This window comes from Poeciliopsis prolifica, unplaced genomic scaffold (genome assembly GCF_027474105.1).
Source record: "Poeciliopsis prolifica strain line A6 unplaced genomic scaffold, Auburn_PproV2 SCAFFOLD107, whole genome shotgun sequence".
NCBI lineage: Eukaryota > Metazoa > Chordata > Actinopteri > Cyprinodontiformes > Poeciliidae > Poeciliopsis > Poeciliopsis prolifica.
Window position 1 is genome coordinate 599,074 of NW_026562482.1, and position 13,427 is coordinate 612,500.

Here is a 13,427-nt window from a genome sequence, read left to right on the forward strand (position 1 = left end):
GGTAACGATGACCCACATGTTTCAGCGCCTTGGATATTAACGCAGAGCAGCGATTAATCACACATGTTAACAGAATACAACAAAGCTGACGCTGGAGACATTTACTCCTCAGGACAAGGAATGATACACATCTGGATCAGAACCAGAACCTCCGGCTGGAGTTGAGAGGGGCGGAGCTTCTCCTGGTGTCCAATCAGGAGCTTCTGCCTCATGCTGAGGGCAAACCAGCAGCAGCATGACACTACCAGACACCAGAGGGCAGTCTTCCCAGAGACTGACTGGATCGACCAGATAAACCCGTAAAACCAGAAGAACCAGTCAGCAGCTCAAATAATTCATACTTTATGGTTCTAATGTGGATGTGGTGATGATTGCTTTGGTTTCCAGTATCCGTTGCCATGGCGACGAGGAGTATCTCAGACGGGCGACGGGGAGCGCCGGGGCCCGCTGAGGAGCCCATCACTGAACACGTTGGCGTAGGACGCTTTGAGGAACTGGACGTAGTTCTGCAGGCTGCGGTTGGTGCTGTCCGACTGCTCCAGCCGGTCCTGGAGGTCCTGCAGGCGGCTCTGGTACCGCTTCTCTGCCTGAGGACCAATCACAGGTTAGTAACACATAACTAGACCAATCACAGGTTAGTAACACGCTACTAGACCAATCACAGGTTAGTAACACGCTACTAGACCAATCACAGGTTAGTAACACGCTACTAGACCAATCACAGGTTAGTAACACGCTACTAGACCAATCACAGGTTAGTAACACGCTACTAGACCAATCACAGGTTAGTAATACACTACTAGACCAATCACAGGTTAGTAACACGCTGCCAGACCAATCACAGGTTAGTAACACGCTGCCAGACCAATCACAGGTTAGTAACACGCTGCCAGACCAATCACAGGTTAGTAACACGCTGCCAGACCAATCACAGGTTAGTAACACGCTGCTAGACCAATCACAGGTTAGTAACACGCTGCTAGACCAATCACAGGTTAGTAACACGTTTAGACCAATCACAGGTTAGTAACACATAACTAGACCAATCACAGGTTAGTAACACGTTACTAGACCAATCACAGGTTAGTAACACGTTACTAGACCAATCACAGGTTAGTAACACATAACTAGACCAATCACAGGTTAGTAACACGTTACTAGACCAATCACAGGTTAGTAACGTTACTAGACCAATCACAGGTTAGTAACACGTTACTAGACCAATCACAGGTTAGTAACACGTTACTAGACCAATCACAGGTTAGTAACACATAACCAGACCAATCACAGGTTAGTAACACGTTACTAGACCAATCACAAGTTAGTAACACATAACCAGACCAATCACAGGTTAGTAACACGTTACTAGACCAATCACAGGTTAGTAACACATAACCAGACCAATCACAGGTTAGTAACACGTTACTAGACCAATCACAAGTTAGTAACACATAACCAGACCAATCACAGGTTAGTAACACGTTACTAGACCAATCACAGGTTAGTAACACATAACTAGACCAATCACAGGTTAGTAACACATAACCAGACCAATCACAAGTTAGTAACACGTTACTAGACCAATCACAGGTTAGTAACACATAACCAGACCAATCACAAGTTAGTAACACGTTACTAGACCAATCACAGGTTAGTAACACATAACTAGACCAATCACAAGTTAGTAACACATAACCAGACCAATCACAGGTAGTAACACGTTACTAGACCAATCACAGGTTAGTAACACGTTACTAGACCAATCACAGGTTAGTAACACGTTACTAGACCAATCACAAGTTAGTAACACATAACCAGACCAATCACAGGTTAGTAACACGTTACTAGACCAATCACAGGTTAGTAACACATAACTAGACCAATCACAGGTTAGTAACACATAACTAGACCAATCACAAGTTAGTAACACATAACCAGACCAATCACAAGTTAGTAACACGTTACTAGACCAATCACAGGTTAGTAACACATAACTAGACCAATCACAGGTTAGTAACACATAACCAGACCAATCACAAGTTAGTAACACGTTACTAGACCAATCACAGGTTAGTAACACATAACTAGACCAATCACAGGTTAGTAACACATAACCAGACCAATCACAAGTTAGTAACACGTTACTAGACCAATCACAGGTTAGTAACACATAACTAGACCAATCACAGGTTAGTAACACGTTACTAGACCAATCACAGGTTAGTAACACGCTACTAGACCAATCACAGGTTAGTAACACATAACCAGACCAATCACAAGTTAGTAACACGTTACTAGACCAATCACAGGTTAGTAACACATAACTAGACCAATCACAAGTTAGTAACACATAACCAGACCAATCACAGGTTAGTAACACGTTACTAGACCAATCACAGGTTAGTAACACGTTACTAGACCAATCACAGGTTAGTAACACGTTACTAGACCAATCACAAGTTAGTAACACATAACCAGACCAATCACAGGTTAGTAACACGTTACTAGACCAATCACAGGTTAGTAACACATAACTAGACCAATCACAGGTTAGTAACACATAACTAGACCAATCACAAGTTAGTAACACATAACCAGACCAATCACAAGTTAGTAACACGTTACTAGACCAATCACAGGTTAGTAACACATAACTAGACCAATCACAGGTTAGTAACACATAACCAGACCAATCACAAGTTAGTAACACGTTACTAGACCAATCACAGGTTAGTAACACATAACTAGACCAATCACAGGTTAGTAACACATAACCAGACCAATCACAAAGTTAGTAACACGTTACTAGACCAATCACAGGTTAGTAACACATAACTAGACCAATCACAAGTTAGTAACACATAACCAGACCAATCACAGGTTAGTAACACGTTACTAGACCAATCACAGGTTAGTAACACGTTACTAGACCAATCACAGGTTAGTAACACGTTACTAGACCAATCACAGGTTAGTAACACATAACTAGACCAATCACAGGTTAGTAACACATAACCAGACCAATCACAGGTTAGTAACGTTACTAGACCAATCACAGGTTAGGGTTAGGAACTCACCTCCTCTATGTTGCGGCTCAGCTGCTCCAGCTCCGCTGCGGTCCGGCTCAGCTGAGCCTCCAGGTCCATGATGTGGTCTGGGTGGAGCGCTCCTTGTGGGCGGCACGTTCTCTGGTCTCTGAGATCTGAAAACACGACACCAGGAGAAGCAAGTCCACCTCTGAGCTCAGACCGTTTTAGAGACAGGAAGCTTTCTAACTGTAACTAGTTAGAAAGCTAACTAGCAAATGAACTATTTAGCTTTTTCACTAAATATTTAGATTCAACTAAATATTCAACAGATATAAGCTAAATATTTAGTTAGCAATATTTAGCTAACTAACTTGCTAACTAAATATTTTGCGTCCCAACTAGGCTGATGAATAAATATTAATCTAAAGTTAAATGTTTAGCATTCCAACTAAATATTAAGTTTGAAAGTATAACATTTATGAATGGATGAGTAACATGGTGATAAAGTGGAGGTGGTATTTTTTCCTCTGTGACAGGCTCCAGCTTCATTTCTGTGTAGGTTTCCAGGCGGCGCCCCCCAGTGGGCCTCACCTGCTGCCGCGCGTCGTTCACAGCCTCCTCCAGCCTCCGGCTCAGCAGCGAACACTCTCTGCTCTTTTCTTCCAAGGAGAGCTGATTGCTGCGGATGGTCTTCTCCCGTTTGGAGATGACGGTCAGAAGGTCCGAGTTCTGGCTGGAGACGTCGCTCAGCTTCCTGTCGGCCAGCAGGGGAGCAATCAGAGCTGCAGCAGGACCGCAGTCAGAGGCTTTTCCTCCACTCACCTCTCCATAGACTCCACCTTCAGCTGGAGCTGCCGGTTCTCCTCCATCAGCAGCTGGTTCTTCTGCCGGAGCAGGTCCGTTGGCGCCCCTGGGAGTCCACCTGACAGAAACACATGTGAGAAACAGCAGCACACTGCCGGGGGTTCTGTCGGGTCAGAGAGCAGCACCTTCAGCCGCAGCTCCGTCAGGGTGCCGCTCAGCTCCAGGCTGCGCCTCTCGCGGCTGCGCTCCTCTTCCTGCGCCTCCTGCAGCTGCAGCTGGCAGCGCCGCAGGGCCTCGGGCAGAACCTCCAGCTCCGACAGCCGGCCCTGCAGCTCCCGCCGGATCTGCTCCTTCTCCCTCTCCAGCTCCACCCGGACGGCCTGGGCGTCCCGCTCCGCCTGCGCCACCTGGGCGCGGGCCTGCTCCGCCTCTGCCCTCGTGTTCCCCACCTGCAGAGCGGAGCAGCAAGCTGAGCGCCTGGTTCTGCTTTCTGTCACCATAAATCCAGTTACAGTAAACTGGCCAGAAATGAAGGTGATAAAATAATAATGACAACCAGTTAAAACTCCTGTTTCCAAAAAACATGAACTGGAAGAAAACATTTTAAATAAAGCAATAAATAAAATGGATCATGAAATCTGTCAATTCATCTTTACTCAGGAAAAACTGAGGAAACAGCCAGTCTGGAGTTTTATAAAATAAAATCTTTAAAATGGTGTTAGAGCGTACTGTCTCTTTAAGGACAGACCAACATGGAAACTACTGCTCTCACTTTACAGACCATGTGATGAATCAGTTAACTGGTTAGCGGTTGTTGTGACAGAGTTCTGGCCGGGTCCAGTACCTGGATCTTGTAGTTGTCCAGCAGAACCTCACACTGCTTGACGGAGGTTCTGACCTGCTGCAGCTCCGACTCGGTTCGGCTCAGCTTCTCCTCCGCCGCCGACACGGCAGCCTGGACACACACAGGGCTCAGCGTTTGCCAGACCCGGCCCGCAGGAGAAGGTTCTGATCCGATCCTACCTTCAGTTTCTTGGTCTCCAGCTGGGCGGCGGCTTTCTGCGCCGACACCGCCTGCAGCCGGTCCAGCAGCACCTGCTTCTCCACCGAACCTTGTTCCTGAACGGCCTGCAGCTGCTCGGTCAGCTCCGATATCCGGCTGGGGATAAGAACCGCACGGCCCGGATCAGACCCGCACGGCCCGGATCAGAACCGCAGAACCAGAACATGAAGCTCTGTTTGGATCAAACATCCGACTGACTGACTGTACATCCACCCACCTGGTCAGCAGGTTCAGCTCCACCTCCAGCTGACCCTTCTCCGCCGCTTCTTCTCCATGGCGACGCTGCCAGGCGTCAGCTGAAGCCAGAGCTTCGGCCGCCTGCTTCTCCTGTTGGGCAGACAGAGGCAGTTGGGTGTAGCTGATCAGGGTGTAGCTGATCAGGGTGTAGCCCATCAGGGTGTAGCTGATCAAGGTGTTAGCTGATCAGGGTGTAGCCTGTCAGGGTGTAGCTGATCAGGGTGTAGCTGATCAGGGTGTAGCCTGTCAGGGTGTAGCTGATCAGGGTGTAGCTGATCAGGGTGTAGCCTGTCAGGGTGTAGCCGATCAGGGTGTAGCAGATCAGGGTGTAGCCGCTCAGGGTGTAGCCGCTCAGGGTGTAGCCGCTCAGGGTGTAGCTGATCAGGCTGTTAGCTGATCAGGGTGTAGCTGATCAGGGTGTAGCTGATCAGGGTGTAGCCGATCAGGGTGTAGCCCAGTGCTTCTCAAATAGTGGGGCGGGCCCCTTTGGGGGGCGCGGTGCGATACCTGGGGGGGCGCGTGATCCTGGGGAACAGGCTTTTTTTTGGCTGTACTAGTATAAAGTGTAATTGCGCACAGTAGGCGGCAGTGGCGCTCTCATTGTTACTTCTGTCACGTTTGCGACAGTGCAACATTTTACGACTTACAAGACAACAGGTTTGCCTTGGTTAGCAGTGTTAAGTCAACAAAAAGCTCCGACTGCGTTCTGTCTATGGCCTCCGTTATTCAACAACCCCCAACATGAAAAAGTTTTTCACAGGGATGAAAAGAAACGCGGAGAGAGACAAAGATAATGAGACAACAGAAAGTCAACCGAAAGCTAAGAAGAGGAAATACGACGAAGCGTATTTAGCGCTTGGCTTCACTGTGACTACAGTTGGAGAAGAGGAAAGACCGGTGTGTTTGCTGTGTCCAAAAATGCTCGCAGCGGACAGCATGAAGCCAAATAAATTAGCGCGTCACTTAAATACGTTACATCTCAATCACGCCGATAAGCCGCTAGAGTTTTTTCAGCGAAAAAAATGTTAATAAGGAAAAAATGTTATGCAGAGATGGATAGTCACGGTGGGGAGTGGGGGGCGCGAATAGTTTTCTTCTTGCTAGGGGGGGCGTAACGGAAAATAATTGAGAAGCACTGGTATAGCCTGTCAGGGTGTTAGCCGATCAGGGTGTAGCCTGTCAGGGTGTCCGATCAGGGTGTTAGCCGATCAGGTGTAGCTGATCAGGGTGTAGCCGTGTTGGACCCACCCTCTCCAGCAGCTGTGCGCTCAGCTGGCCCGCTGTGCCCTCGCAGCGTTCTGCCCGCTGCTTCTGGGCCTGGCTGGCCCGTTTCAGCGCCTCCTGCTCCTCCTGTGCCTCCTGCTTCGCCCGGCCCAGCTGCTGCGCCACCTGGTCCGCCTCCGCCAGATGCCGATTGGCCTCCCGCTCCAGGTTCTGCTGGGACACGCCTCGGGTCAGGCGCTGCTCCCCGAGTCCCCGGTGGAGTTGTGACCTCTGACCTTTATCTGGATGACGAGCCGGTTGTTCTCAGCCTCTTTTCTCCGCAGCTGACCCTGCAGACGAGCTCTGGTGGCGTCCAGATTCCGGACAAATCCTCCGACTTCCTCACATTCTCCTGCAGTTCCCGAACACAGATTATAATCCAGATTATAATCCAGATTATAATGCAGATTATAATGCAGATTATAATGCAGATTATAATCCAGATTACAACATTGTTTCTGGTACCTTCTCAGAATCCAGCTGGGTGGAGAGCTGATGAAGCTCCTTCTCCTTCTCCTGAAGCTTCTTAACCAGCAGCTGAGAAAAGAAAAGCACAGCGCCCCCAGAGGACAGATGAGAGATTACAGGTTCTGATCCATCAGGACCATAACACTGGAATACACTCCTGATCAAAGGAGTCCAGAGAAACAGAACCAGAACCACGTTGAGGTCCAGATCTGAATGGAATCGGGCCGTCCGGCTGGGATGGTGCGGCGTGAACTCACGGCGTTCCAGGCCTCCATGTCAGCGAGCGACTTCAGCAGAACCTTCCTCTGCTCCGACAGGCCGACGGACTCCATCTGATCACAACCAAACCACAGCCGGTCACAACACAGTCACTTTGACTAGGCCCTTCTAACTAACCCGTGACCCTTCTAACTAACCCGTGACCCACTACACATGGACATAACTCTGAATATTTTCATTGTTTCCTGAAATATTTGCTATGAATTTCCACAAAATAAGAAAGTAAAAGTACCAGAAAAGTTTTTGTAATTTTCATCATACAGCCAGTTGCTATGGGTTTTATTTCGGGGAATCAGAAAACAATATTTAAATGCTCAAAAATAGTTTTCAGTCCGTCTCTACCGTGTTTGGTCTGCTGAATACTTTGGGTACCTGGGACTCGCGCTGCTCCCGCAGCAGATGGCGCAGGGTTCTGTTGGTGACCTCGAATCCCTCCAGCGTCTCCAGCAGCAGCTCTTTCTGCTGGTCCAGACCGGCCCACATCATCTTCTGCAGGCAGAACCAAACGGGTAAGAGGCTCCGGTTCCGCCGGGTTGGCTATGGAACCACAAACCGGGTCGCCGCTCACATTTTTTACCGAGTCGCCCAACTTGTGGACGTGTTCCTTCAGAGCAGAAACCTGGTGAGCGGCTGCAGCGGCGTCAGCTTCTGCTTCCCTTAACTTCTGGAGGAGAAGCTCCGGATCCTTCGGAAAACCGTCTGGACTGGGAACACGAGGAACACAGGAAGTAACCCCACTATACAGGAAGTAACCCCACTATACAGGAAGTAACCCCACTATACAGGAAGTAACCCCACTATACAGGAAGTAACCCCACTATACAGGAAGTAACTCAACTATACAGGAAGTAACTCAACTATACAGGAAGTAACCCCACTACACAGGAAGTAACCCAACTATACAGGAAGTAACCCCACTACACAGGAAGTAACTCAACTATACAGGAAGTAACCCCACTATACAGGAAGTAACCCAACTATACAGGAAGTAACCCCACTATACAGGAAGTAACCCCACTATACAGGAAGTAACCCCACTACACAGGAAGTAACCCAACTATACAGGAAGTAACCCCACTACACAGGAAGTAACTTAACTATACAGGAAGTAACCCCACTACACAGGAAGTAACTCAACTATACAGGAAGTAACCCCACTACACAGGAAGTAACCCAACTATACAGGAAGTAACCCCACTATACAGGAAGTAACCCCACTTCACAGGAAGTAACCCAACTATACAGGAAGTAACCCCACTTCACAGGAAGTAACCCAACTATACAGGAAGTAACCCAACTATACAGGAAGTAACCCCACTATACAGGAAGTAACCCCACTACACAGGAAGTAACCCCACTATACAGGAAGTAACCCAACTATACAGGAAGTAACCCCACTACACAGGAAGTAACCCCACTATACAGGAAGTAACCCCACTATACAGGAAGTAACCCCACTATACAGGAAGTAACCCAACTATACAGGAAGTAACCCCACTACACAGGAAATAACGCAACTATACAGGAAGTAACCCCACTACACAGGAAGTAACTTAACTATACAGGAAGTAACCCCACTACACAGGAAGTAACTCAACTATACAGGAAGTAACCCCACTACACAGGAAGTAACCCAACTATACAGGAAGTAACCCCACTACACAGGAAGTAACCCAACTATACAGGAAGTAACCCAACTACACAGGAAGTAACCCAACTATACAGGAAGTAACCCCACTATACAGGAAGTAACCCCACTATACAGGAAGTAACTCAACTATACAGGAAGTAACCCCACTACACAGGAAGTAACCCAACTATACAGGAAGTAACCCAACTACACAGGAAGTAACCCAACTACACAGGAAGTAACCCAACTATACAGGAAGTAACCCCACTATACAGGAAGTAACCCCACTATACAGGAAGTAACCCTAAAATCACAGGAAGTAACCCCACTATACAGGAAGTAACCCTAAAATCACAGGAAGTAACCCCACTACACAGGAAGTAACCCAACTATACAGGAAGTAACCCACTACACAGGAAGTAACCCTAAAATCACAGGAACTAACCCTAAAATCATAGGAACTAACCCCACTACATAGGAAGTAACCCTAAAATCACAGGAAGTAACCCCACTACACAGGAAGTAACCCTAAAAGCACAGGAAGTAACCCCACTACACAGGAAGTAACCCTAAAAGCACAGGAAGTAACCCTAAAAGCACAGTAAATAATGTGAGTGGTACCTGCTCTCCGTGTTCTCCTGCAGTATCCTCCCTATTGACTCCCTCAGCTGGCTGTTTTTCCACTCCTGCAGCTCCTTGCTGTCCTCAGTTAGCTCCTCCTCCTGCTTGGCGGTCACTCGCTCTGAGACGTCCTGCTGCTCCGACTTGCGGCCCAGGACCTGCTCCTTCCTGCGGTGTTCCACCTGGATGCAGGAGACACAGCAGAACGTGTCAGGAAACCCGACCAGAACATCCTGGTACTGAAACATTCTGGTTTCAGAACATGGTCAAGTCTTTCTAAACTGAATTTATTTGGATTAGATGTTTGATTTTAAAGGGCAGTATTATGTGTTTTCCTGCTCCCCTGGATCAGAACCAGATCAGAACCAGATCCGAACCCACCTCGGTCCTCAGAGAGCTGACCTCGGTCATCAGGGTCTCGATCTTCTTCTCATACTGGCTGATTCGGCCATGCAGATGCTGCTCTTCCTCTGAGGCGAGGTCAGACAGCCGCAGCTCAGGCTCTGGTTCCGGTTCTGGCGGTTTGATCTCCAGGCAGTGGGTCGGACCCTGAGACGAAACAAGTCTGAGGAAGAGGACAGAAAAAGATCCGATCGGATCCCAGCGGACCCCTGACCTCCCATTTGTAGGAAGTCTTTCCTGGAGGATTCCATGGAAGACGCGTTTTGATGCTGGCGGAGGGACGGCGCGGCGATTTCTCCTTGCTCAACGTCTTCTGAGGAGGACATGGATGACAGAACCAAGAGGGTTAAAGGAGACGCCTCATTCGGGCTCAAAAGACAGGAAGGAGAGCAGAGGGGCGGTGAGGTGACCTCTGACCTGAGGTTTCTCGTTGGGAGTCTTCTTCTTCACTTGCAGGTAGCGCTCCGGCATTACTGACGTGGACCTTCACCCGGGGCGAACCGGACAGGTTCTTCATGTCTTTGTTCTGGGAAACAACGAGTTTATACCGGTTGCTTGAAGGAGGATAAAATCAGATCTGATTGGACGGGAGGGCAGGATGTTTACCGAATCATTCTCATAATAAACTCCGATTAATGATGAAAAACATCTTCATATTATTGGACTTGTTTATTTTTTATTATTTTATCCACTGTGTGTTCAATGGGAGCATCAATAAATATCAACACATTTGAAAATAAATGACACTGCAGTTTAGTGACACAATCACTCTTCTTTTGTGACTGAAGCGTTGAGTGTTTTTGTAATAGCAGTTTTTGTGTGTTTTGTCTTTGCTGAGCCTTTAAAAGAGAAGTGATAAGCAGATCCAATGAAACATTTTAAATCACTGAAACAGTTGATGTAATCAGTGGTTGATACCTGTGTTGCCATAGTAACAAATGTAATACTTTCTTTGCTTTGTTGACATACATCGCAGCAAATGAAACCAATTATCTCTGACTGCATTTAAGCCCCGCCCCCTCTGCCAGGTTCAGGAAGCGGGCCCCAAATGCAGCTCCGCCCGGGGCCCCGTTCATCCTCTGACCGGCTCTGATAGGAGCCCCGGTTTTCCACATTCACCCGGTTAATCAGTTTATGGAGCACAATCATAAAATAATCCCGATAATGATTTTTAAAAGACAATAAGACGTTATGAATGAAAGAAAATCTGAACTTTAGCTGGATTTGAAGTTTCTATTTTCACAGAAAAATAAAAATGTCGCTAAACTGAATGTTGAAGATACAGCGTTTGAAAATCCAACTAAGTGACTTCAGTTAATTGGATTTATTTGGATACTTACAGTCAAAAGGCAGAATAAACAGCTTGGTTATCAGTAATAAGAGCTTAGAGCCTAAACGAAAAACAAAAGGTTTCTTACCATGAAGTAAAATAAAGACCAGCCGTTTAAACCCGCAGATAAACCTGATCCGCTCCGCAGAAATCAGCTGATGCTGATATTTACACGGAAAGTCCGTTGGATACAAGCTAACTAACAGCTCAACAGCTAGCCTCCCTGTGATTGGGCTGTTTGAAACACGTGACATGTTTCACCGCCGCTGATTGGTCAAGAGACGGCGTTCTGCCGTTCCTTAGCAACAGTGTCCATTGCGACCGCGGTGGCTTCACAGCAGCTGAATCCATCGGGAAATGTGGGATTTTTATCGTTTCGGTCCAAAAATCCTTCTTTTAATCAAAATGGAAATTTAAATATGTCAAAACTCATAACTGTTATCATCCAAGTGTCTTGCAAAAGATGCTGTCAGTCTTGAAACCAGTGATTGTGACTGAAGGCCTTTCAGACCAAACTTCAGTCACAATCAGTGAAACTTAAACCAACTTCAATAACAAAGTACTTACTGCACTTTTACTACACTCTTTACTTCTGCTGTTAATCTGAAGTATTTGGATGTGGGTGAAACATGCAGGCAGCAGTCGATGCTCCGCAGCAACATCCTGGATGAGACCATCAGCTCTGCTCATCCACCTCCTTTGCTTTTGGACTTCTCTCTGTCACTACAGCGACAGAGAGCAGGGATGTTTTCCCTTTCAGACCATAAAGGTTCATTTATTTCCTTCTAATTTACCTCCAAACGGTTCCAGGTCCAAAACTGCAGGTCTGCTGCAGCAGGAAGCCAGGATGGATGAGGTCCAGTTCACACCAGGTCAGAGGGTCAGCCGCGGTCCTGTCACTGAACCGATGGGAGCGTGAGGAGCAGTGTCAGCAGGGCGGAGCGGGTTCTGGTTAGTTCCGGGTCGTCTTCAGGTCCGGGCAGATCCAGACCCCACACAGATCTGACTGCATTTGTGTTTCTCTAAAGGCTTCTGTGTTCCTGTGTGGCAGCAGCTCCACAAATCAGCTGCATGTGAATCACTCAAGAGTAAAAACACAAAGCAGGGAGTTTGAAGCCAGATCTTGTTTTCTTTATTGATTCTTTCTGGCGACAGAAACAAACCGTCGGTACATGAAGGTCTCCATGGTGGCCAGGATGTGACACGGCAGTCTTTGGCACTTCCTATTCTAAACAAACATGCTGCAGATCATCATCTGTTCTTTTGTCAAACGACTCAAATCACAAAGGAAACAACAAGCAGGTCAGGATGATGTGGTCTTCAGAAAAGTAAAAGCGAGCGTTTGGGAGAACGGGTGGATGGGTGCAGCTTCCTGCGGTTTGCAGCGCCAGGCGGCTCTGTGTGCTTGGGGTCAGCAGGTCGGCGCCCTGCGACCCGGCGCCCTGCTGCAGCCCGGCGCCTGCTGCAGCCCGGCGCCCTGCTGCAGCCCGGCGCCTGCTGCAGCCCGGCGCCCTGCTGCAGCCCAGCGCCTGCTGCGGCCCGGCGCTGTGCGGCCCGGCGCTCTGCGGCCCGGCGCTCTGCGGCCCGGCACCCTGCGGCCCGGCACCCTGCGGCCCGTCGCTCTGCGGCCCACTTACAGCCAAACCAACAAGATGACGATTCTGAGCTGCAAGGAAACAATCTGGAAATGATCCCATGAGGTTCAGGGTGGAAGGAAAGAGCTGGATCAGGTGAGACGCACCAATCAGGATCCTGCTTTTCTCTCAGCTCAAATTTAAATTTAAATTATGCAGATTGAAAACAGAAATCTAAGATAAACTTGAGGAATTAAATGCATTATTCCTCAGCATGCTGCACTGACCTGAACATAAACGGTGTCAGTTTTTAATCATCAGCTGATTGGCTGAATGAGCCAGATTTCCTGCTCTCTGATTGGTGCGTCTCCAGCTGCATTATTATTTCTATAATCTGCATCTTTCTGCAGATCAGCTGCTTCAAAAACAAACATTTCACAGTTTCTTAGCCATTTCCTCCTCATTCATTTTCAGACGTTTATGAAGATGATCTGGTTTAAAATCCTGACATGAAACATTTATTCACCTCTACAGTCATGCTGTTTATAAAAATGATATGTAGCAAATGAAAAGTGGTCCTTATTTAAAGTGTCTGTTCTTCCTGGTTTCAGACATTTCATTTACAAAAGTAAGAATGAGATGAGTCCAGTGAAGGAGCCGGTGCTTCATCTGCTGCTGGGTGAGCTCCAGGATTTCATCCTCACACTTTTACTTTTCTTTTGTTTCA

General features: G+C 47.7%; 1 protein-coding gene across 1 annotated transcript; it reads right to left on the minus strand.

The window, feature by feature from the left end:
* On the minus strand, positions 1-10,726 carry LOC129354271 (outer dense fiber protein 2-like). Its single transcript, XM_055023773.1, is given in 23 exon segments — positions 1-587; positions 3,078-3,148; positions 3,151-3,202; positions 3,621-3,783; positions 3,852-3,933; positions 3,936-3,951; positions 4,019-4,282; positions 4,678-4,788; positions 4,857-4,992; positions 5,114-5,223; positions 6,382-6,567; positions 6,633-6,718; positions 6,721-6,748; positions 6,862-6,933; positions 7,122-7,196; positions 7,516-7,632; positions 7,712-7,847; positions 9,395-9,576; positions 9,776-9,943; positions 10,011-10,109; positions 10,214-10,256; positions 10,258-10,322; positions 10,715-10,726. Coding segments are annotated over 23 exon segments (2,445 nt in total). The 3' UTR covers positions 1-416.
* Positions 10,727-13,427: the final 2,701 nt, after the last annotated feature.